This window comes from Theropithecus gelada, chromosome 8 (assembly GCF_003255815.1).
Source record: "Theropithecus gelada isolate Dixy chromosome 8, Tgel_1.0, whole genome shotgun sequence".
NCBI lineage: Eukaryota > Metazoa > Chordata > Mammalia > Primates > Cercopithecidae > Theropithecus > Theropithecus gelada.
In genome coordinates this window covers 75173032-75195402 of record NC_037676.1, presented here as the reverse complement: position 1 = coordinate 75195402, position 22371 = coordinate 75173032, and the positions used below count along the sequence as shown (strand labels likewise).

The 22371-nt window shown below is 40.9% G+C and overlaps 1 protein-coding gene and 1 non-coding gene across 3 annotated transcripts in view; one reads left to right on the top strand and one right to left on the bottom strand.

Moving 5' to 3' along the window:
• The window catches only part of TERF1 (telomeric repeat binding factor 1), a 39973-nt gene extending 25390 nt beyond the window's left edge, over positions 1-14583 (bottom strand). For both annotated transcript variants that reach the window (XM_025394577.1, XM_025394578.1), the window contains exons 1-3: positions 14117-14583; positions 7513-7608; positions 936-1057 (exon numbers count right to left, since the gene is read on the bottom strand). In XM_025394577.1, coding sequence (XP_025250362.1) covers positions 936-1057; positions 7513-7608; positions 14117-14429 — 531 coding nt within the window. In that variant the 5' untranslated portion in view covers positions 14430-14583. The remainder of the gene's footprint in view (positions 1-935; positions 1058-7512; positions 7609-14116) is intronic.
• On the top strand, positions 2671-2774 carry LOC112630829. The gene has a single exon (XR_003120965.1). It is a non-coding gene; the product is annotated as a U6 spliceosomal RNA (small nuclear RNA).
• Positions 14584-22371: the final 7788 nt, after the last annotated feature.

Sequence of the window (22371 nt, the reverse complement as noted above, 5' to 3'; positions counted from 1 at the left end):
GGTAAGACAGGATCACTATTACCATCTGGGTAGCTATGTAAACTTGGTAAGCTACTTAGCCCCTTGTTGCCCCAGTTACCTTATATGTAAAATGGTGGAAACAATAGTACCTATTTCATCAGATTGTTATGAGGACGTAAGAGTTTTATATGAAAGAGTTTAGAACAGTGCCTGGCAAATAGTAAGGAATATATTAAATGTCTGCTATAAACTTTGTCACCCATTTGACTTTACAGTAGTGTATTAAGAAAGACTTGCTTTCTCTAGCGGTCTAAAAGATTGCAATAACATGACAAATCTCTTTGCTCTGGGTTGAATTCATAAAGGAAACAGTCGTTTTTCTGCCCATTTTCTTTTCTTCAGGTCCTAATTCTACTTGACTATCACCACACTAACTCTTGGGAAGGTGGGGAATGACCTAGCTTTTCTTTTCTATTCAACCTGAAAATAAATTTTTAAAATTCTCAAAAGAGAAAAAGTTTATTTAACTAAGAAAGTACCTAGTATTTGCTCTGACTGCTAGCTACTGTATCTTTGAATGACTTTTTTAAACTACTCACTGTCTACTAAAATTCTCCCTACATGGTTAAAATTTTACATACTCTTGATTAGAAAAATCTAAAATTTACCATTAATTAAAAATATTATCTACTTTTTCCATAATCTTTAAATATCAATTGGAAGAGCACAAATCCCTGGTTTTAAAATTTTCCACAACATGGGGGCAACATATACTTAAGTATGGAACATTAAGTTCCAGCCCCCAGTGATCATGTTAAGGCTATAAACCAAAGGTCAAATTTCTGAAGAGAAACAATACATTAAATTTTACTATTGCTCAACCTCTACTAGGTTTCTCTTAATTTCTTTTAAGTGTTAAATGTTCTTATTTTCTAGAAATATAATAATTATAAGCATAAGTTATTTATTCATACCTGAATTTTAATTAAATTCTGTATTTCTTCGTGAAGTTTGTCATGTTCCTTTTCAATTGAACCCCAAATCATCAGGGCTGATTCCAAGGGTGTAATTCGTTCATCATTTTCAAACTGTGCATCTTTTAAAAACAGAACAAAAATAAGTAACTCAGAAAGCTAAGTAGAACTTTGTCAGTTTTTAATAACGCATTCCTTTAAATATTTATTGAGTATATACTATGTGCTAGGTGCTCCTCGTTTATACCAGTTTAGATAAGTGATTTTATTTTCTAAGTTAATTTTCTCATTAAGATCAATTTCAAATGGAAAAAGGTTGATGAGATAACAAACATTTGAAGATTTCTTTACAAAAATATGAATTTTAAAAACTAAACTATTTTACATAACATGTCATAGCAACAGAATTCTTAAGTGGTTCCTAAGTCTAATGCACTACAACAAACCTCAAGACAGGCCAGTTTTCTCATCTATAAAATGGTGACAATAAATACTATCTCACAGAATTTATGTGACTATATAATGAGATAATAGTTGTACTATTATTAAGCTTTCCTAAAAGAATTATGATCAAGTTATTCAGAACAAAGACTTACAACAACTGATAACTAATTAGCAAATTACACAGCAACAACTCATTCGGACATTCAAGAGCCTTCACTGTAACGTCTTATATGTCTAGCATCTACAGTCTACAATTCATTTAATAAATATTTATTGATCACTCACTATATATAGGCACTTGCCTAAAAACTTGGAATGTCTCAGTGAATAAGACAAAATCCCCACTTTTATGATGTTCACATGCCATGCTAATGAGAAATAAATACAGTTTCATAGTAGTAAAGGCTAGAAAAAATAAAAAAGGTACTGGAAATGAAGAACGGTAGGGGAGGGGGAAGCTCTTTCAGACAGGTTAAAGACCTCTCTGAGGAAGTGACAGTGGAGCTGAGAAAAGCATAACGTGAAGCAGAAGGCACAGTCACCCAAAGATCTGGAAGAAAAACATTCCAGAGGGAATGGCAAGTGCAAAGATCCTGAGGAGGAGTTTGATGTTCAAAGGGCAGGAAGAGCCAGGTGGGGGCGTGTTCCTGTAGTCTCAGTTACTCGGGAGGCTGAGGTGGGAGGACTGCTTGAGCCAGGGAGTCTGAGATTCAGTGAGTGATGATGACACCACAGCACCCCAGTATAAGTGACAGAGTGAGACCCTCCCTGTCTTTAAAAACAAATACAAAGGGCAGGAGGAAGGTCAGTGGGCAAGTTGGATGCACGCTCTTAGAAAGATGATGGAAGAGGCAAGTAGTTAATCAGTTTTGGAACTTATTTTGAATGTAGAATAGAACCTGTTAATGGATTGCATGTAGAGTATGAGAAAAAAATGGAGGACTCTTGGGTTTTAATAATTGGATAAATGGTGCTAACATTTACTATCATAGGAAGCCTGGGTGAGGACCAAGTTTATGAAGTTGTATATGGAAATCAAGAGTTCTACTATCCAGGTAAACTACAATTTATTTTCAAAATAATGCTAATGTTTTCATTTTGTCTAGACTACCATCCCCCCACCCCCACACCACATCTGAGGATGTGGATAGACTACCATTTTTATACTTTCTTTCTGACAAACTCTAGCAATTCTTACAGGCATAGCGCAAACTCCACCTCTTTATTGAACGCTGCCCTTACCCCAGCAGCTAAGAGACTAGGAAATATCCTTTCTCTAAATCTCCTGTATGTGCTTGCTTTGGCAGCACATATATAAAAATCGGAAGAATGCAGAGATTAGCATGGCCCCTCAACAAGGATGACACAAAAATCCATGAAGCGTTCCATTAATTAAAAAGAAACTCTTGTATCATTATTCCTTTTTTAATGCCTTGCAGTACTTTATACTTACCTCCACAACCCTATTAGATTTTAAAGTGTCTTGAAGACAAAAAACTTCATAGTCTATCATGCATAATATTTCAAATTTTGGGGGGCAGGAGCCACTTAGTGTATTTTTCTAAACCCCTGTAATCCTAGCACAGTTGTAGTCCCATAGCAAGTATGCAACAAATAAGCATAATAAAGAGAATTTTTTATTTTTATTTATTTATTTTTTGAGATGGTGTTTCGCTCTTTTGACCAGGCTAGAGTGAAGTGACGCGATCTCGGCTTACTGCAACCTCCGCCCCCTGGGTTCAAGCAATTCTCCTGTCTCAGCCTCCCAAGTAGCTGGTGCCCGCCCCACGCTTGGATAACTTTTGTGCTTTTAGTACAGATGGGGTTTCGCCATGTTGGCCAGGCTGGTCTCAAACTCCTGACCTCAGGTGATCCACCCGCCTCGGCCTCCAAAAGTGCTGGGATTACAGGCGTGAGCTACCGAGTCCAACCGAATAAAGAGCATTTTAAATAGCACATTTTTTTTTCCTTTAAAAACCAGAGTGAGCAGGCAGTTTAAATATTTGTAGTTTCAAATATTTTTACTTTATTTCCTGTTGTCCTCTCCAAATTGTTGTTCCAACATTTTAAATATAAAAATATATTCATTCACATACTAAGTCTCTTTATATTCCAGGTTGTGTCAGGTACTTAGGATACAAACATGAGGAAGAAAGTTCCTGACCTTGTGGAATTCACATCCTAGCTATGGAGGAAGACATGCAAACAAACCAATATAACTGGTACTTTAATGGAATTGTGCATTATGCCAATGGTTCTCCATGTTTGCTATACCTCAGAAACAGCTGAAGAGCTTTTGAAAAATACTGATGCATGGCCAGACACGGTGGCTCTTTGGGAGGCGGATCTCACGATCCACCGATCAAGAAATAGAGACCATCCTGGCAACATGGTGAAACTCTCTCTCTACTACTAATAGAAAAATTAGCCAGGCATGGTGGTGCACGCCTGTAGTCCCAGCTACTCAGGAGGCTGAGGCAGGAGAATCGCTTGAACCCAGGAGGTGGAGGTTGCAGTGCGCCAAGATGGTGCCACTGTACTCCAGCCTGGCGACGGAGCAAGACTCCGTCTCAAAAAAAAAAAAGAAAAAACAAAAAAAAATATTGATGCCTACACCCATCTCCCAGAGATTAAATTCTCAAGCAGAATCTGGTGTATTTGAGGAACAGGGTATTCACTCTAAGTAGGAATACTAGAAGTGAATCCTTCATGAAACAGAAGTCATCCAAATTGGGGCATTAAGGATAAACAGATAAACTAAGTGTAGAGTACCAAGGATAGGAAGGAGAACACTTCAGAAAAATGGAGCAGCATAAGGTAAGAAAGGTGTACAAAAGATATTCATGCTAGTAACTAACACTGAGTGTCAGGCACTGTGGCACTCGTTTTATACAGTAAGATCTGAGAGCTAGAGAGCTCACACACCTAGCAAGTAGTAGAAGCAGACACCAAGATACTTAAAAATCACTTACTGTGTCTCAAAAGTAGTAAAATGAAGATGCAAAGGTAGACTGCCTACTTTTTCTTCCTCATTTTTCATCTGCTTGCTTTCTTTCAGAAACTAATTTCAACACACATTTTCAAATAAGTATTTCTTGACTGACATTACTTAACCCTTCTCACTTATCTGCCTTCCTTCTTATAAATGTGACATATAGAAAAATGTATGTTAGCTCTTAGCTTCAAAAAATTTACAGTATAGACATTTACTTCCAGGTGGGATGTAGTATACTGCAGCAAACAAAACACTCACACTACAACTAGAAAACAGTTAAACTCCAAAATCATGTTGCTAAAGACATGGGATAGCCATGGAAAGCAATGAAAATGAGATGAACTAAAATTCCAGAGAGAATCCCTTTTGAGGTGAGATGCTGATTAGCTGATTTTGGATAAGGTTGAGGATCCAGTGTACTCCAGCCAGAGCGACTTTACAGGGGAAAGACAAATAAGAACAGCTTTTGGTGGTTTCCTTGGGACTGGCACAGTCGACTAGAAACTAGAGGAACTGCAAACATGATTGGTTTTTCTCCACAGGACATGTGCTGAGTTCCAGGGCAATGCAATAGGCTGTGGTGGAAAGGTACATTAAGTCTCCCAGAGTTTTGGGAGGCCTAGGCGGGAGGGTCACTTGAGGCCAGGAGTTCAAGACCAGCCTGGACAACACGAGACCTCGTCTCTACAAAATATTTAAAAATTAGCTGGGCCTGATGGTGCACCTGTAGTCCTAGCTACTCAGGAGACTGAGGTGGGAGGATCACTCAAGCTCAAGAGTTTGAGTCTGCAATAAGCTATGACGGCACCACTGCATTCCAGCCTGGGCCAGAGAGACACCCTGTCTAAAAAAAAAAAGCTTAAAGTTCCATGAAAGGAGGATGATAAGCATTTCCCCTTTAAGATATCTGCTGTATATTGCAGCTACGTGGGGGTCTAAGGCCACACCACCCCAAACATGTCCAATCTTGTCAAAGTTATGTGGGGTAGGAGACTAAACCCAATATGGTAGCTACTAGCCATACATAATTACTGAACAGCTAAAATATGACTAGTTTGAATTGAGATGTACCTTAAGTATAAAATACACATGAGATTTCAAAGACTTACTCCAAAAAAGGCAAAATATTTCATTTTTTTTTAAGAGATGGGGGTCTTGATGTGCTGCCCAGGTTGGGGTACAGTGGTGTGATCATAGCTCACTGCAGCCTCAAACTCCTAGGCTCAAGTGATCCGCCCACCTCAGCCTTCCAGAGCTGGGATTACAGGTGTGAGCCACGTGCCTGGCCTTACTAACATTTTTTACACTGATAACTTGTTGACATAGTGTTTGAGAAATATTGAGTTAAATAAGATTATCAAAATTAATTCCATCTATTTTATTTTTTTTTTTAGCTACACCTGCTGGAATGGGAATTTCTAAATTTCATGACAGTTTCATTCTGTCACTCAGGCTGAAGCGAAGTGGCACAATCACAGCTCACCACAGCCTCAACCTCCTGGGCTCAAACAATCCTCCCACCTCGGTCTCCTGAGCACCACACATGGTTAATTTTTTAAATTTTTTGTAGAGACAGGGTCTCGCTATGTTGCCTAGGCTGGTGTCAAATTCTTGGGCTCAAGCGATCCGCCTGCCTAGGTCTCCCAAAGCACTGGGATTACAGGTGTGAGTCACTATGCCTGGCCTACTTTTCTTAACATAGCTATTAGAAAATTTTAAATTAGACATGTGGCTCACATATCTCTATTACGCAGTGCCACGATAGAGCAAAACAAAACAAAACAAAACAAAACCAAAAAAAAGGGGTTATGTATAGCTGAAAATTCAACACATAATATTTTAAATGCTGCCTCAGTTGAGTGTATTATGGTGAAATACATTGATTCTTGATAGCTGACCCTTGCCCATTATATCTAGGATATATCCAAAAGAGTATCCTGGTAAATTCCAAGATTAAACCATGAGATCACACATAAAATCTGGATTCCCCCCGTCTTTTTTGGAGAAAAGGTTATCCAGGAAGCAACTAAGACGTGCTGAACAACTGCTATGTGTAAAGCACTGCCAGGCACTTTAGAATACTTTTCCACCTTAATTTGGAAAACAACCCTGTTAACAACAGTGTCAACTTATAGTATGCACGGTCTAGAATTTTGCTCCAACCTGCTACTTCTCCAGCCACTGGCCCAGGCCTACCTATAGCTCTGTTTCTTTCACAACGATTCTGCCTCTATCTAGTTCCGTCCATTTATGGTACTGGCACCAACTCCAGACCTACCCTCACGCCCCAAACAAAGCTGACTACATCAGCCAGAGCTACTTTAGTGGGGGCTTTGACAGTGGTGCTAATATACTGGGATTTTATGTAAGACAACACTTCAGTAAGCAAGCAGTTTTATGTAAGTACTGCCCACTACTCAGGATTGTTGGAAAAGTATTTTGTAAATTATAAAAACCAATCTAAATATAAAATTATTTGCATCAAATAGCCTTTTAAAATGACCATGTTGTAAATACCAGCCATTGCTGATAAACTGAATCAGGCTTGCCCATTACAATCTAAAATGAACTACAGAGACAAGGGAGAGAGATTACAGCTATAAACTGTACTTCTTACATAAATAAGTGCTGGCATCAAGTTCAAATAAAAGGTTTCAAATATAATAGTTGCCAGTAAAAAACAGAGTGTGTATGATTGGAGTCACCACAAAGTTACCAGAGTCAATGAAACACACTTCCCCAACAGTAGCATCAGAATCACCTGGGAATTTATTAGAAATGTACATTTCAGAGCCCCATACCCATCCTACTGAATCTGAAACTCATGGGAGGTAGGGAGACTCAGCACTATGTTTTTTTTTTAATAAGTCCTTTAAGTAATTCTGGAGCAGGCTGAAGTTTGAGAACCAATGTTCTAAGGTGTCAGGGACTACATTTCTTTTACTTGCTTTAGATATGACTGTATGTGTGTACACACACACACACACACACGCGCGCGCACACACACACACCTCACACCCCTATGCACCAGACACTTGTAGGCAAACTCCCCCCCCAAAAAAATCTGTTTCTTCTCACTGTCTTACATTTAGACACAGATTGAAATATTTCCAATATAAAATAAAAACACATATTTACCAAGGGTTTTTCCTGCTGCAATTCTTGTCAAAAACTGACATATGTATATCGTTCTCAACTGGTAAGCTGTTAGACTGGATAGTCCATGAATAATAGCTAAAAAAGAAAAAAAGTAAATTTTATTAAAATCAAACTTGATCCAGTAGTGCCACTGTGTGGTTTGTTCAGTAATAGGCTACAAACATGTTGTAAAAATTATCATAGAGTTGTACATTTAAGATCTGATTAAAAATCAGAACAAAAAAAAGAATAGCAATGAAGACATTTCTTACAAAATAAAACTTTCACGTGCAGAATAAAAATTGTTGAAAATTCTTTCACAAGTAGCAGTCTACATTAACAAAAAAGATTTAGATACAAATTGTAAAATGTGTAAAATCACTGGTTGGAAACTTATACCTAGAAACATGTCATATAACAGAAAATATTTTATATTATTTTTATCAATGTTTCAATTAAGTGAGTCTGCTTAGCTTACAAAGCTGTATTTTAAAACATATTAATATTAACCTCACCAAAACTTGAATGCCCACCCAGATGGTGAGTCAGGCAGTGACTACATACAATATCAAGTAAGCCATACTCATGGACCACAGTGAGCTTTTTACCATGTAGCAATGAGAGACAAGCGATTGAACTACTGAAGTAAAAATGTGGCGAAAACTTTAAAAAAGACAAGTACAGAATGCTTTGGAAGCATATAACAAGAAATCTGTGTGTTTAAGTATCTTCTGCACAGAGGAGGTGTCAGGGAAGGCTTCTCTGAGGAAATAATATCTAACCTAAGACCTGAAGGTGCCACCACTACCATTACACTTAACCCAGGGCTTGGCTGGAGTATATAAAAAGCTTAAAAAACTAGCAAACTGAAAAGCAGTTCTTTAGCAATTAGGCATATAAGACAAATATATTTTTACCCAATTTCCTCCCTCAATTCTAACATAATCTTATGCTATACCAGAGATTATCTGGACCATACACAGTCATAATATAATTTAACGGGATTTTAAGAGAGCACAAAATTTATATAGAATTTAAACACAAGCCATCCAATATTTACTGAACATCTACTGCCAGCCTGTGTTAGGAGGTGATGACTTAAGATAGCCAGTCTCTGCCCCCATGAAGGTTTTAATCTGAGACGACAAAAATTAAACAAAAAGTTATGTAAGCAACTAATTAAAATTTTAATGAGTACCACCAAGGACAGGTGCAGGCATACCTCATTTTATTGTGCTTTGCAGATAGCATGTTTTTTATAAATTGAAAGTTTACGGCAGCCCAGCTTGAGCCAAGTCTAATGGCACCATGTTTTTTTTTTTTTTGAGACGGAGTCTTGCTGTTGCCCAGGCTGGAGTGCAGGGGCTCATCTCCGCTCACTGCAAGCTCCGCCTCCCACGTTCACCCCATTCTCCTGCCTCAGCCTCCCGAGTAGCTGGGATTACAGGTGTGAGCCAATGTGCCCGCCCCATTTTTCTAACAGTACCTGTACCTGTCACATTTTGATAATTCTTGCAATATTTCAAACTTTTTCACTATTATTGTATCTGTATGGTGGTCTGTGATCAATAGCCTCTGATGTTACTATTGTAAAGGTTCTGGAGTACCACAGATCATGGCCATATAAGACACAAACTTATTCCATAAATATTGTGTGTGTTCTAACTGTTCCACTGACCAGCTCCTCCCCTTTCTGCCTCTCTTCAGGCCTCCTTATTTCCTGAAACACAACAATATTGAAATTAGACCAATGAGTAACTCTACATGCCCTCCAAGTGTTTCAGTGAAAGAAGTGCATGTCTCTCACTTTAAATCAAAAGCTAGAAATGATTAAGCTTAGTGAGGAAAGGATGTCAAATGCCATAATAGGCTGAAACATAGGCCTCTTGTGCCTAACAGCCAAGCTGTTAATACAAAGGAAAAGTTCTCAAAGGAAATTAAAAGTTCTAATCCACTGAATACATAAATGATAGGAAAGTAAAAGAGCCTTATTGCTCATATAGAGAAAGTTTGACTTGGATAGAAAAAAATCAAACTAGCCACAATGTTCCTTTAAGCCACAGCCTAATACACAGCAAGTCTAAGGAGCCTGAAAGAGGTGGGAAAACTGCAAAAGAAAAGTTGGAAGCTAGCAGAGGTTGCTGGTTCATGAAGTTTAAGAAGCCATCTCTATGACATAGAAGTTCAAGGTGAAGCAGCAAGTGCTGAAGTAAAAGCTACAAGTTATTGAGAAGATCTAGCAACAATCACAAATGAAGGTGGTGACACTAAACTGATTTTTCTTTTTTTTTTTTTTGAGACAGAATCTCGCTGTGTCACCCAGGTTGGAGTGCAGTGGCGTGACCTTGGCTCACTGCAGCCTCCACCTCCCAGGTTCAAGTGATCGATTCTCGAGCCTCAGCCTCCTGAGTAGCTGGGATTACAGGTGTATGCCACGATGCCCAGCTAATTTGTGTATTTTTAGTAGAGATGGGGTTTCGCCATGTTGGCCAGGCTGGTGTCAAACTCCTGACCTCAAATGATCCAACTGCCTTGGCTTCCCAAAGTGCTGGGATTACAGGTGTGAGCCACTGCATCCAGCCAACAACAGATTTTCATTGTAGATGAAACAGCCTCATATGAGAAGATGTCATAGAGAACTTTCATAGCCAGAGAGAAGTCAATGCCTAATTTCAAAATTTCAAAGGACAGGCTGACTCTCTTGTTAGGGATTAATGCTGCTAGTGACTTTAAGTTAAACCGATTGCCCATTTCTTATTCTGAAAATCTAACAGCCCTTAAAAATTATGCTATATCAACTCAGCCTGTGCTCTAGAAGTGGAACAAGATTAGATGACAGTGCCTCTGTTTACACCATGGTTTACTCAATATTTTAAACCCATTATTGAGATCTACTGCTTAGAAAAGATTCCTTTCAAAATACCATTGCTCATTGATAATGCGCCTAACCAGTCAAGAGCTCTGATGGAGACATATGTACAAGCAAATTACTGTTGCTTTCATGCCTGCTAACACAACATCCATTCTGCATCCCACAGATCTATTGTTCTGTCTCCCTGTCCCAGCCTTACAAGTAATTGTGAAACAACCAATCTTCTTTTTGTTGTTTCAGCTTCCTTAAGTCCTTACTGTCTATAAAGTCAACCTCCAACTGCTCAATTCATTGAGCACTTATTTTATGGAATAAAGTATTACCTGAATCCAGAATCACAATAAAGCTAAGTGAGGTCTTTAAATTAAACTTAGTTGTAATTTTTTCTTTTGACAGGGTTAAAGCTAAAAAGTAGCAGAGCCAGGAATCAAACTGGGACAGTTTACTCCAGAGTCCATGTTCTTAATTGTTATACTACACTGCTTCCCACGATAGGGTTAACAGTCTATAAAAGGTATTATCTGAGATCTGTGAGATATGAGAGTAATTCTGAGTCTAAATAAAAGAATTAAGAATTTTCTAGAAAGCATCAAGAATTGTATATTTTTACAATTTTGAAAACTGAGATTCAATAAAATAAGAAATTAAAAGCCCTTAAAAATTAAAAATGGGAACCCCAAAATAACACTGTTCACAGTTTGCTTATTGGCCACTGATTAGCAGTGCAACTTGAAAAATAGCTGACTCTCTTTGGTTTCTGTGCCCTTAACTTTAAAATAATGACAGTAGCCTAGATTATTCCTTCAGTCTTGAGCTACAACTCTGAAGGTGGGTTTTTGTTGTTAATTTGTTTTTAACCTTGGCTCTGGGATGTTTTTATGAACAGGGTTTTTTTTTTTTCTTTAAAAAAAAATCGGCCGGGCGCGGTGGCTCAACCCTGTAATCCCAGCACTTTGGGAGGCCGAGGCGGGTGGATCACGAGGTCAGGAGATCGAGACCATCCTGGCTAACATGGTGAAACCCCGTCTCTACTAAAAAAATACAAAAAACTAGCCGGGCGTGGTGGCGGGCGCCTGTAGTCCGAGCTACTCGGAGGCTGAGGCAGGAGAATGGCGTAAACCCGGGAGGCGGAGCTTGCAGTGAGCCGAGATCGCGCCACTGCACTCCAGCCTGGGTGACACAGCGAGACTCCGTCTCAAAAAAAAAAAAAAAAAAAAAAAAAAAAAATCAACTATTTTCTAGAACAGTTTTAAACTCACATAATTACTGTAAAAATGGTAGATAGGTTCCATATACCCTGAAGCAATTTCTCCTTTTTTTTTTTTTTTTACCTTTTACATTAGTATGTTGTGTTACATTAATGAATCAGTGTTGACACATTATTATTAACTAAATCCATGCTTTATTCAGATTTCCTTAGTTTTTACTTAATGTCCTTTTTCTGTGGCAGGATCCCATTCAGGACACCATATTACTTTTAGTCTTATCTCTTTAGGAGCCTGTTGTCTACAAGAGTTTCTCAGACTTTCCTTGGTTCTGATTATGACATTTTGAGTACTGGTCAGGTATTTTGTAGAATGTCCTTCTGGGATTTGTCTGATGCTTTTCTCACAGTAAGACTGAAGTGATGGGTTTTTGGGAATAAGACCACAATGATAAAATTCTATTTTCATTACAAGTGAACATATCACCAACTATTACTGCTGATGTTGGCACTGTTCACCTAGATGAGGTAGTGTTTGTCAGGTTTCTCCACTGTGAACGTAACTCTCTCTTGCCCCCTTTCCATACCGTACTCTTTGGAAGAAAGTCACTGTGTGCAAACCACACTCAAGGAGTTATGTTCCACCTCCTTGAGGATGGAGTAGCGACATCAATACTGCATGCAAGATTTGCCTCTTCTCCCATTATTCAATTATTTATTCACATCAGTATGGACTCGTGGATATTTATGATATACTTTAAGCTTATACACGAATACCACTTTACATTCTTGCACTAGTGGTTCAGCTGTGGCCACTGGGAGGTCTTGGAGATGGCTCTGTGTCCCTTTCTAACCCCACCACTGAAGTGTTTGTCTGGTTGGTTTTTTTTGCACTTCCTTACTTCCTGGCACTACAAGATGTTCCAGGTTTATTTTGTATATTTCCTGTCCTAGTTCCAGAATCAGTCACTTCTCCAAACAGCTCTGGTTCCTTTTATTGGAGAACGCTATTAGAAACCAAGATCGGGATGCTAGGTGTACTCAAAGTTAGGTTGCTTCTGTGCCCTTTTATCTGACAGAGCAAGGAAATACGTGTCTACACATGCATATGTAAATATTTCTAAGTCATCTATACCTACATGAGCTAAACAGTTCATACTGATGTCTCCAACTCTAAGAGAACTTTTAAATAATTCTGAGGAACTAGCTTCATTCCAGGATTTAATTTTCTACTTAATGTTAAGTATCCCTGGCTCCAGAGTTAACTGCAATATAGAGGAAAGATCCTGGAACTGGAAGGTAAAGCATGGAGCTGAAACACTCCCTTATAACCTATCAGTACCTTAAACTTAAGATTATTTGCCTAACTCACAGGATTATGGTGAAGACGAAATGTCAATATGTCTTTCTGAAAATTCTATTAAAGAGGATAATTATAGTATTATAAACATATACTTGCACTGTAATTTTAGTGCCAACTATGAATGAAGTACCAGAACATCTTTCTGTTATTTTTCAAAAAGCTACACTAGGCCAGGCGCGGTGGCTCACGCCTGTAATCTTACACCTGCGGGTGGTGGTGCACGCCTGCAGACCCAGCTACTCCAGAACCTGAAGCGGGAGGATACCTGAGCCTGAGGAGGCTGAGGCTGCAGTGAGCTGTGATGGCGCCACTACACTCCAGCCTGGGACACAGTGAAACTCCATCTTGGGACAGGGGCAGGATCGGGGAGGCCCCGCTAATCAACTCAAACATCTGAGCTGGGAGAACCTTAGACTGAAAAAACTATGCTGGTTTTTTCTATGGATCTATGTCTTTGTCCATCACTTATAGGCTGTCTGAGCAGCAGATTTCATGAACGGTTTCATTCATTCATTTATTTATTGATACAGGGTCTCACTCTGTCACCCAGGCAGGACTGTAGTGGCACGATCTGCAACCTCTGCTTCTTGGGTTCAAGCGATCCTCCCCGCTCAGCCTCCCAAGTAGCTGGGACTTACAGGCATGTGGCCAGCATTTACTTTTATTTGGAGACTATACAGAAAGTAACTGCTGTACGCCAGCAGGCCAAATGAGGTTTAATAGCTCACAAATTAACATATAACACTGATGCGGGGGGGGGGGGAGGGGGGGGTTGTCACTGGAGGCCACACAGTGACTGCTGAGTATTACCACAGGAATACCTGAGTATTTTGGCTGAGAAAGCGCCAGAAGAGACAAAGGTACTGGGTTGAGTGGAACTGTATACATTTTAAATCATTTAATGCTTACATCAAACCTAAACAGGGTCTTATTTTCATTTTATCGAATAGGAAAACAATCTGAGAAAAACTCAGATGCTGACAACGGGCGGAACCGGGATTCGAACAAGTTCAGTCCGGAGCCTCGGACTCTCAGCTTATCGGCCGCAGCAGCCCCTCTCTCCCCACCTCCCTCGGCGACGTTGGGAACCAGCCCTCTGCCGCGCGCCACGGGGCCCGCATCCGGCCGCCGCATAGTCCCCAGCCCGGACGCTGTCCGCCCTCACCCTCGGCGCTGTTGCGGGTCCGGCGGAAGTCCTCTGACCGGCCGTCGCGGAAAGCTCGGCAAAGAGAGAGGCAGAGGAAATCGAGCATCCAGCCGGCAGCCACGGCCTCGGCCTCGGTCACCAGGCCCTCGTCCTCCTCCTCCTCCTCCTCGGGGGCCCCCACTTGCACCTGGCACTCGAGCAGTTCCTGACAGTCGAACTGCTCCTCGTCGTTTGTCTCCGTTTCTGCCATCTGCTCCTCGGTAGTGTCGGCATCCCTACCATCCGCACAGCCCCGCGGGCTTGGGGCCGCTGAGGAGGCGTCCTCCGCCATGTTCAATGGCTCGCGCGGGTACTGCCCCTTCGGGCGCCGAGCAACGATTGGGTCGCTCTCGAGGGCACGGGGCGTGGCCGCGGAGAGTCTCTTCCGCCGGCGGGAGGTGGGCGAGAGGCTCAAGCCTGGCTTCTGATTGGCCGAGACCTGTTCCTGCCTCTGTGCGTTGAATTTTCCGCCAGTCTAGGGCAGGGCTTTGTAAGTAAATTGGAGGACTCGGTGCTAAGCGAGGAGTGAGATTAGGATGGGGGAGGCAGCTTTATCTTCCTTATTCCTTGTAAAATGCAACCTTGACTGGAGCAACAACACGGTTATTTAAAATGAAAACGCATTTGCCTGTAGCCTATTTCAGAAAGAGATGGGTAATGAGAACTTGTCACTGTTAGTAAAGCATAACACTTTTAAACCTTAGTATTCATCTGTTACTACTTGATCAACGAGCCACAGCTATTCCAACAGACTAACATCTGTGTTCTCCAACCTCAAGATGCATCAAAATCAGCCTGGGGGCTTGCTAAAACACAATTGCTGGGTTCCACTCCCAGAATTCCTGTTCTGCTGGTCTAGCTTGGGGTCCTTGAATTTGAAAGTCTAATGCTACTTGGCTGGGCACCACATTTTGAAATCACTGCTTTAGAAAGACTATACTACTAATGGAAACGTATCTGAATCAAGGTTTGAGACGACTATAGGATGCAGTTTGTAGAAAATAATAAGCGAATGCTCATTTTGAATTTTGAAACTTAGCACAAAAGGAAATTCTAAGTGGGGATGGGTGGTCTGGTTATTATTATTATTTTTTTTTTCCTTTGAGACAGGATTTCGTTCTGTTGCTCAGGCTGATCTCCAACTCCTGGCCTCAAGTTATCCTGCCAAAGTGCTCGGTTTACAGGCCTGAGCCACCACACCCGGCTCCGTTTTCTGTTCCTTGATGTGGGTAATGGTTACATCAGTATGTTCACTTTATGAAAATTCACTGAACATCGTTTATGCACTTTTCAGTATGTGTGTGATAACTGACTAAAAAGTTTAATTTAAAAGCTCTTCTGTTTATAAGGCATCCAACATCATCAAAGCCTTTCCACATTTTCACACACTTCTTGTTGTTGTCTTTAAGGTGATACACTTTAAGTGTTGAGTAACTAAGGCACTGTATTCTAGTATTAAGACTGCTTAGGTTGGAATATTCCCTACCAGTTACTCACTAGCTGTGTGACCTTGGGTAAATTATGTCTCAATTTTCTTGTCTGTATAATGTGAATAGTAATAATACCTGCACGATTAAAGAGCTTAGTAAATGTAAAGAGTTTAAAACAAAACCTCAGCCAGGCACAGTGGCTCACTTTGTAATCCCAGCACTTTGGGACGCCAAGGTGGGAGGATCACTGGAGCCCAGGAGTTTGAGGCCAGCCTGGGCAATATAGTGAGATCTCATCTCTACCGAAAAAAAAAAAAAAAAAAAAAGCCAGGGAAATAGTAAGTGCTCAAATAGTGTTAGCGTTAGCAGGAAGAGCAGAATATTTGTGCTGCCGGGAAAAATGATGATGCATCAGAAGAGATCTCTTCTTCAGGCTCTAATGGTCCCATGGAAAGTAAGTTCTGTTTTGAAATAATACAGTGGAATGGGGATAGAGACTAAGGGAATAAGGGCTACGGCACATTATGAACCTAGTATTATGGACTGCATATTTGTTTTCTCCCAGATTTGCATGCTGAAGCCCTAACCCCCAGTGAGATGGTATTAGGAGGTAGTGCCTTTGGGCTGGAGTGGATTAGGAAAGAGAATCCTGTGTGATTTCGGTGATTTAAAAGTCATCCCTTGAGTAAAATTATATTTCTTGCAAACCTGAGTTCATGGAGTAAGACTCACAAGTATAGTTGACTTTACATCATTTAATGGGACTGTTATGAGGGGAGAGATTCAATCTGTTTTGTGATGATCCTAAGAGCACCGCCTGAAACCAAAGATTGAAGGTTTGGGGTAGCAGATTTGACTTCATATCCCACATGGTTCCTAACCATTCAGGCTTTCCCACAGTAAAGTGCCGATTTCTACTGCCAGGTACTGATTTCTCACCATTGGAATCATTGATGATCCTGTGATCATGGTATCTCCCCTGCCAGGTAAGCACACATCTATGATTCTGGATGCCAGTAGGCAGAGATACTGTGGAAAGATTCCCATAAAACCTAGATGACATTCCCCATGCTGTTGCATTTCCCAAGACTGTTTTTGATTTGGACTGTTTCCTAAACAACACTTTGAAATCTATAAGTTTCCTAAATTCTTATGTCTACCATATTAAATAATTGTGTTTTAACCCATATTTTAGTCTATCCCATTGCTAATATAAACTAATGGTCTCATTATGAATTATATACATTGCTTTATTTTTGCATTTATAAGTGTCTCATCAATATCCAAACTACATATGTACTTATGAAACATCCTTTATTGAGTACCTGTTATGTGAAATGTACTGCGCTAGGATGATGCATGGTAAATATTGTAGCAGGACGAGCTGCAGACAAAACTCCTCAGACATCGAGTTAAACAAGGAAGGAGCTTATTCGGCCGGAGGCATTGGCAAGACTCCTATCTCAAGAGCCGAGCTCCCCGAGTGAGCAATTCCTGTTCCTTTTAAGGGCTCACAACTCTAAGGAGGTGAGTGTGACAGGGTCGTGATCAATTGAGCAAGCAGGGGGTATGTGACTGGGGGCTGCATGCACCAGTAATTAGATCAGAACAAAACAGGATAGGGATTTTCACAGTGCTTTTCTATATAATGTTTGTAATCTATAGATAACATAACTGATTAGGTCAGGGGTCGATCTTTACCAGGCCCAGGGTGTGGTGCTGGGCTGTCTGCTTGTGGATTTCATTTCTGGCTTTTAGTTTTTACTTTTTCTTTCTTTAGAGACAGAAATTGGGCATAAGACAATATGAGGGGTGGTCTCCTCCCTTAATATAAAGATACTACTCCTCTCCATAAAGAATTATAGACCAGTTGGGAAGACAGGCAACACACACACATTGTACATAAACATCAGACTAATGAGTGATGCTAACAGTAACCCTAATAGGAGTTTGGTGGAAGTGCAACCAACCAACGGATTCACCTTGCCCACTGCCTAGACAGGCTGATTTATCAAGACAGGGGAGGGAATTGCAATAGAGAAAGAGTAATTCATGCAGAGCCAGCTGTGTGGGAGACCAGAGTTTTATTATTACTCAAATCAATCTCCCCGAAAACTCGAGGATTGGTGTTTTTAAGGATAATTTGGTGGGTAGGGGACCAGTGAGTCAGGAGTGATAATTGATCGGCTCAGAGGTGAAATCTTAGGGAGTCAAAACTGTCCTCTTGTACTGAGCCACTGCCTGGGTGGGGGCCACAAGACTAGATGAGCCTGTTTATTGATCTGGGAGGTGCCGGCTGATCCGTCCAGTGCAGGGTCTGCAAAATATCTCAAGCACTGATCTTAGGTTTCACAATAGTGATTTCATTCCCAGGAGCCATTTGGGGAGGTTTAGAATCTTGCAGCTTCCAGTTGCATCACTGCTAAACCATAACTTCTAATCTTGTAGCTAATTTGTTAGTCCTGCAAAGGCAGTCTAGTCCCCAGACAGGAAGGGGGTTTATTTGGGGGAAAGTGCTGTTATATTCTTTGTTTCAAAGCTAAACTATAAACTAAGTTCCTCCCAAAATTAGTTTGGCCTACACCTAGGAATGAACAGGTTGAATGTTAGAAGCAAGGTGGTGTCGGTTAGGTCAGACCTCTTTCACTGTAATTTCTCAGTTATGATTTTTGCAAAGGTGGTTTCACAGGGAGAGTGTCTAAGCCAGAGGGATTTCATTAAAAAGGTTTGAACAGAGATGCAGAGGGGAGATACCTGGGTATAAACTGATTTTTTTAAAGTAAATTTTACAGGGCCTAAAACACTAGTTTTGCTATCCTCATAAATAGTTCTCAACCTCGACCGCACGTCACATGTTCTCAGTTGGCTGAGTTATACTTTGTATTCACTAAATCAGAATTTCTAAGGGCAAGGCTGAAGCGTTTGTGTTTTTCAAAGTATCTCTAGGTGATCCCAATATAGAACCAGGGTTGCTAGCTACCAAACCATACAAATAAAATGAACCACTCCATTTTGAGGTAGTGGACATAATACAATAATAATGATAAAGAAACACACTCCTACTCGTGAAGACTTCCTCCCTTTTCGGAATCAATAAAGTAATGCCCAAGGACTGAAGGAATGTTTTGAGTTTAAAACAAAGCAGGTTTCAGGAAGAGAAACATTATTTTAGGCAGTTCTAATCATTTAGAGCTTTTAACATATTTAAAAGATCTTTGTGACCCCTTGAGATTTTTTTAAGTTGTTTCATGCATTACAGGATCTGCGCGTAGCCTGAGTCTGACAGAATACAGGCACTGTGGTGGTGCAGGCTCACTCTGCAAGAAAATGCAGTTCGTTGAAAACTGGGACCCAGGACTGAGTCTCCACGGTCATTTTGTTTGATTGTTTTGTTAAAAACAAAAAACAAAAAACAAGAACAAGGCCAGGTGCGGTGGGTAACGCCTGTAATCCCAGCACTTTGGGAGGCCGGGGTGGGCAGATCACCTGAGGTCGGGAATTGAAGACCAGCCTGACTACATGGAGAAACCCTGTCTTTACTAAAAATACAAAATTAGCCGGGCATGGTGGCGCATGTCTGTAATCCCAGCTACCCGGGAGGCTGAGACAGAAGAATCTCTTGAATCCGGAAGCGGAGGTTGGGGTGAGCTGAGATTACACCATTGCACTCCAGCCTGGGCAACCAGAGCGAAACTCCATCTCAAAAAACAAACAAACAAACAAACAGAAAACAGACAAAAAATCTTCCAGTGTATGCCGTTATCAAGTCCTTGGTTAGCCAATATTTTTAATAAAACACATATTCCAAAGGCAAAAGCAATAACATTGTGTGTGAGTAAAAGAATATGAATACAAACAGCTGGGGACCTAGGGGAAGAATCCCGTTTCCACCCCCTGGAAATAAATCAATGCTCAATGAAACAGTGCACCCTGGTGATGTTTTCTACCCTTGAATAGAGAAATATCAGGAAGCACCTTGACCTTGACAGCACTAAGAAAGAAAACCATGAACAGCCTCTACTTTTTAAAGCAGCATACAAGCCACATATATGTAATTTTTAATTTTCTAGGAGCCACATTTAAAAGCATAGAAAGAAAAAGGTGAAATTAATTTTAATATTATAAATATATCCAAACTATTATTTCAACATGTAATTTTAAAACTTGGACATTTTACTTAAAAAAACAGCTTTTAAAATCCTGTGTGAGGCTGGGCGCGGTGGCTCATGCCTGTAATCCCAGCACTTTGGGAGGCTGAGGTGGGAGGATCACGAGGTCAGGAGATCGAGACCATCCTGGCTAACACGGTGAAACCCCATCTCTACTAAAAAAGACAAAAAAATTAGCCGGGTGTGGTGGCGGGCACCTGTAGTCCCAGCTACTCAGGAGGCAGAGCTTGTAGTGAGCCGAGATTGCACCACTGCACTCCAGCCTGGGCAACAGAGCGAGACTCCATCTCAAAAAAAAAAAAAAAAAAAAAAAAGTCCTGTGTGTATTTTACACTTGCACACGTATCAGTTTGGAGTAGCCACATTTGGAGTGCTCAAATAGCCAAGTATGACTAGTGGCTATCATACTGGACAGCACAGTCCCATGAAGTTAGGATTTCAGGCTCTGGAGTCAGAGTTCTAGGTTTGAATCAATCTTTCTTTCTTTCTTTCTTTCTTTCTTTCTTTCTTTCTTTCTTTCTTTCTTTCTTTCTTTCTTAGGATTTCAGGCTCTGGAGTCAGAGTTCTAGGTTTGAATCTTTCTTTCTTTCGTTCTTTCTTTTGTTCTTTCTTTCTTTCTTTCCTTCCCTCCCTCCATCCCTTCCTTCCTTCCTCCTCTCTCTTTTTTCTCTTCTCTTCTCTTCTTTTCTCTTCTCTTTTCTTTTCTTTCTTTCTTGACTAGGTCTTGGTCTATTGCCCAGATTGGAGTGCAGTGACGCCATCTTGTCTCACTGCAACCTCCACCTCCCGGTTCAACTGATTCTCCTGCCTTGGCCTCCCAAGTAGCTGGGATTATAGGCTCCCCCCACCACGCCCAGCTGATTTTTGTATTTTTAGTAGAGAGGGGGTTTCACCGTGTTGACCAAGCTGGTCTCGAGCTCCTGACCTCAAGTGATCTTCCTGCCTTGGGCTCCCAAAGTGCTGGGATTACAGGCATGAGCCACCATACCTGGCCTAAGTTTGAATTCTTTCTCCACTAATTTCTCTTTATCCTTGAGCAAATTGATTAGACACTTTACCCCTATGTTCTCATTTGTAAGGTAAGAATAACAACACCTACTTTATTTTATTTTATTTTTTTTTTTTTGAGACGGAGTCTCGCTCTGTCGCCCAGGCCGGAGTGCAGTGGCCGGATCTCAGCTCACTGCAAGCTCCGCCTCCCGGGTTCACGCCATTCTCCGGCCTCAGCCTCCCGAGTAGCTGGGACTACAGGCGCCCGCCATCTCGCCCGGCTATTTTTTGTATTTCTTAGTAGAGACGGGGTTTCACTGTGTTCGCCAGGATGGTCTCGATCTCCTGACCTCGTGATCCGCCCATCTCGGCCTCCCAAAGTGCTGGGATTACAGGCTTGAGCCACCGCGCCTGGCACAACACCTACTTTAAAGAGGTGTTTGATGGTTGAAGGACTCCATAAATAGTTGTGGTTGTTGATAGTCTTATCCAGTGTTATCTTTCCACTATACCAAGTGAAAATCTAACTCATCTGAATGTTTGCATTTAATCTACCTCTTTCACTGCGTAACTTTGTGTGTTTGTGGGTGTCAGGCCTCTGAGCCCAAGCCAAGCCATCGCATCCCCTGTGACTTGCACGTATACGCCCAGATGGCCTGAAGTAACTGAAGAATCACAAAAGAAGTGAAAGTGCCCTGCCCCGCCTTAACTGATGACATTCCACCACAAAAGAAGTGAAAATGGCCAGTCCTTGCCTTAAGCGATGCCATTATCTTGTGCCTGGCTCATCCTGGCTCAAAATGCTCCCCCACTGAGCACCTTGTGACCCCCCACTCCTGCCCGCCAGAGAACAACCCCCCTTTGACTGTAATTTTCCTTTACCTACCCAAATCCTATAAAACGGCCCCACCCTTATCTCCCTTCGCTGACTCTCTTTTTGGACTCAGCCCGCCTGCACCCAAGTGATTAAAAAGCTTTATTGCTCACACAAAACCTGTTTGGTGGTCTCTTCACACGGACGCGCATGACAGTGGGAATGATTCTTTACTTCTCTATGCCTCTTTCTTTATTTGTCTTATTCGAAATAATGGTTCCAAACTCAGAGGGTTGACATCAGAGTTAAATGGAAAAATACATCCGAAAGTGCTCTGTAAACTGGCAGCATTTTTAAAGTGGAACTAGAGCCATTGATAGATGACATGATTTGTGACTTAAACACAATTGGGATTGCAGTGGTGGTTATGTGATTGTGTAAAAACTCAGAATTATACACCTAAAATGGTTGGATTCTCCTGCTTGTAGGTTATCCTCAATCTGATTTTTAGGAAAAAACAATTTGGGAAATTCCTGTTTTTAAAAGGTAGTTGTTTTCTTTTTTACGGACTTCTCAGAGCTTTAAATACACTAATGTGGATCATGAATTTCTGAATGAAACATGTCCCATAATTGATCACTGCACTCCTTTTTTTTTTTTTTTTTTTTTTTTTTGGGCAGAACGTCCTATATAATTATCGTACTCTGGAAACCATAAGTTCTTGACCACTGAAAGCTTCCCTGGAAAACTAACATAAGGCAGATTGATTAACAGAAGAAAAGGCATACAAATTTATTTAATGTGTGTACATGGGAGCCTTAAGAATGAAGA